The sequence below is a fragment of the Pseudomyrmex gracilis genome, unplaced genomic scaffold, assembly GCF_002006095.1.
Source record: "Pseudomyrmex gracilis isolate BER0280 unplaced genomic scaffold, ASM200609v1 scaffold_2262, whole genome shotgun sequence".
In the NCBI taxonomy this organism is placed as follows: Eukaryota; Metazoa; Arthropoda; class Insecta; order Hymenoptera; family Formicidae; genus Pseudomyrmex; species Pseudomyrmex gracilis.
In genome coordinates, this window is record NW_018022846.1 from 30,768 (window position 1) to 33,320 (window position 2,553).

A 2,553-nucleotide genomic window follows, 5' to 3' on the forward strand; every position below is an offset into this window, starting at 1 on the left:
AATAGCCAAGACTTCCGCTTAGAAAACCGTGGCTAACTTACCCAGAAAGAAAAACTCTCTGTGATTGTTTCCTAGACCTGCTCCAAAGCGGTCGTTTGCTCCAGATCCATCGGTGAACCACGCATCTATAATCGGTTAGATCTGTAGGTTTTTATTACTTCATTCAGCTCTAATAGACAGGTTTATAGAAAACGCCTTGTTCACTTGGTATATCCTGGGTATTTTGTCTTGTTTCAGTGTGAAGAGAGATTTCTGGAGAAACCCGAGCTCGGTATGATCTATCCCGAATTGTCTCCACTTTTCCTGACACTTTAGTCTATACGCTGTGAGTCTGGCGGCGCTAACTACTTGATGGTTTAACGGACGAATACAGACCTCTGTTGATGTTGTTCTCATAGCACCTGCCGCAGTCCTTAGGCCCTTAGATAGTTACTTTGTAGGTTTTGTAACAGGTTTCTTGTTTCCGTTTTTTCTACTCTGGACCACCAAACCACAGCAGCATATGTTAGTCTCAATAACAATACCGATTTGTATATCCGTAGAGCAACATTTAATTTAATGCCTCAGGACTTTCCCATTACTCTTTACACGCACAAAAAGAAGCGTAAAATTTGGATCTCTTTATTTCGAGATGTGTTCTCCAGCTCAGTTTGGTGTCTAGATAGACTCCCAAATATTTAACTGACTGAACGTATTCTATTTCCTCATGCCAGTACCTTAACGGTTCAATGGCCTCAGGTTTATATTTCCTTGTAAAAATTATGGCCTTGATCTTTGATAGATTAGCCCTAAGTCCTTTTGATTGACACCAGTTTTGCGTAAACATAAGTGCTTTTTCCATTATATCTTATCGCAAGAAAGTTGCCCTCTACCACTATGGCAACATCATAAACGTAGCCATAGACGAAGAAGCCTGCCTCCCGCAACTTCTCAAGAAGTTCATCCACCACTAGATACCAGAGTAAGGGAGATAGTACTCCTCCTTGTGGACAACTTTTGGCGGGAAAGCCATGCACCACCGAGTCCCCATAACTAGCAGTCAAAGTTCTTCCTGTAAGCATGCTTTGTATCCAGTCCGCTAACGCGGCTGGAATGCCACGCATGGTCATAGCCTTCCCGATCACATCATAAAAGGTGCTATCAAAAGCTCCCTTGATGTCCAGGAATACGCCCAAGGCATATTTCCTTGCCCTCAGCTGTGCCTTAACTCTGCCCACGAGATGGTGCAGGGCAGTATCAGATGATCTGCCCTTTCTGTAAGCATATTGAGAGGAGTCTAGTGGATTTGTACGCAAGGGGCCATTTTTCAGGAACTTATCACTCAACTTTTCCGACGTCTTAAGAACCAAAGAAGTAAGATTGATAAGCCTGAAGTCTTTGGCTAATATATAGCCATTTCTGCTAGGCTTGGGTATGAAAACGACTCTCGTTCCACTCCAAGTCTGAGGAACATGTCTTAGGCAATAATTGCTCTAAAGACTTTTGTAAGTGGACCAATTAGGACCTCCAGACCCTCCTGAAGGAGAATCGGGTAGATTCCATCCGGTCCCGGTGATTTATAGGGATTGAAGGTCTTAACAGCCCATGCAACTCCCCTCGGGTAAACAACCTTTGCTGCTAAATGTCACTGCCTGGGCTTATACTCCCTGAGCTTTAGCCGACTATGTTGTTTTTTAATGTTAATACCTGGGAAGTGGACATCCATCAAATGTTTTAGAGTTTCCAATGCTTCCTCAGTAATGTTCCCCGTTGGAAGCTTGAGACAGCTCAACTGAGGACGATGATCTAAACTGAGGACTCTGCAAAGTCTGGATGCTTTCGGGGCGCTCTCAATACCTTCGCAGAAATGTCTCTAGTGTTTCCGCTTCGCTTTCGTGAGTGCCTTGCTATATTCTCGTTGGGAGCTTCTAAAAGCTTCCCAGTAAGCCGCAAGGCCGGTTCTTTTTGCTTTATTGAATTTCTTTCTTGTTTCTGACTTGAGCTTTTCAAGCTCATTATTCCACCATTGGATCTTGGTCACTGGCTTTCTTGGTTTTGACAAGCAGTTTCATTCGTAGGCATTTACAAGGCGTTCTTTAAGTAGTCCGCCACGTCTTCTAAATTTTTTTTAAACCTGTAGCTAGGTGGGGCTCTAGCAAGCCGGGCCTTAAGGTAAGCCCTGAAGCCGTCCCAATTAGTTTTTTTGGGGTTGGGAGCCCAGCTTATCGGCGGGGAGTATTGAAAAGTTAGACGTATTTGTCTGTAATCGGATCTCGAAGCTTCATTGGAGACCTTCCAGTCTCTCACCAGACCCGCCACTTTCTCCGTATTCACCGTCATATCAAAAAAGGCGCCAAGTACATGCGCAACTCGTATCTCTAGAAAAAGTATTACTATCAAAATCTTCCTTTACAAGATCTATTCTACAAAAGAAATTATATCAATAAGTTACGCCAAGTAAAATCTTTTATACATAGTTACAAAAATATATATAAAATATATAAAACTTTGTAAGTTGTTTATACGTTGTAAAATAGAAAATATTAGTAGTTAAGATAGAGGGGTTCTGCTCCA

At 42.6% G+C, this 2,553-nt stretch overlaps 1 protein-coding gene across 1 annotated transcript in view; it reads right to left on the bottom strand.

The window, feature by feature from the left end:
- The window catches only part of LOC109862717, a 2,866-nt gene extending 871 nt beyond the window's left edge, over positions 1–1,995 (bottom strand). Inside the window, exons 1-3 of the mRNA XM_020442837.1 lie at positions 1,837–1,995; positions 866–1,442; positions 42–125 (exon numbers count right to left, since the gene is read on the bottom strand). Coding sequence (XP_020298426.1) covers positions 42–125; positions 866–1,442; positions 1,837–1,995 — 820 coding nt within the window. The remainder of the gene's footprint in view (positions 1–41; positions 126–865; positions 1,443–1,836) is intronic.
- Positions 1,996–2,553: the final 558 nt, after the last annotated feature.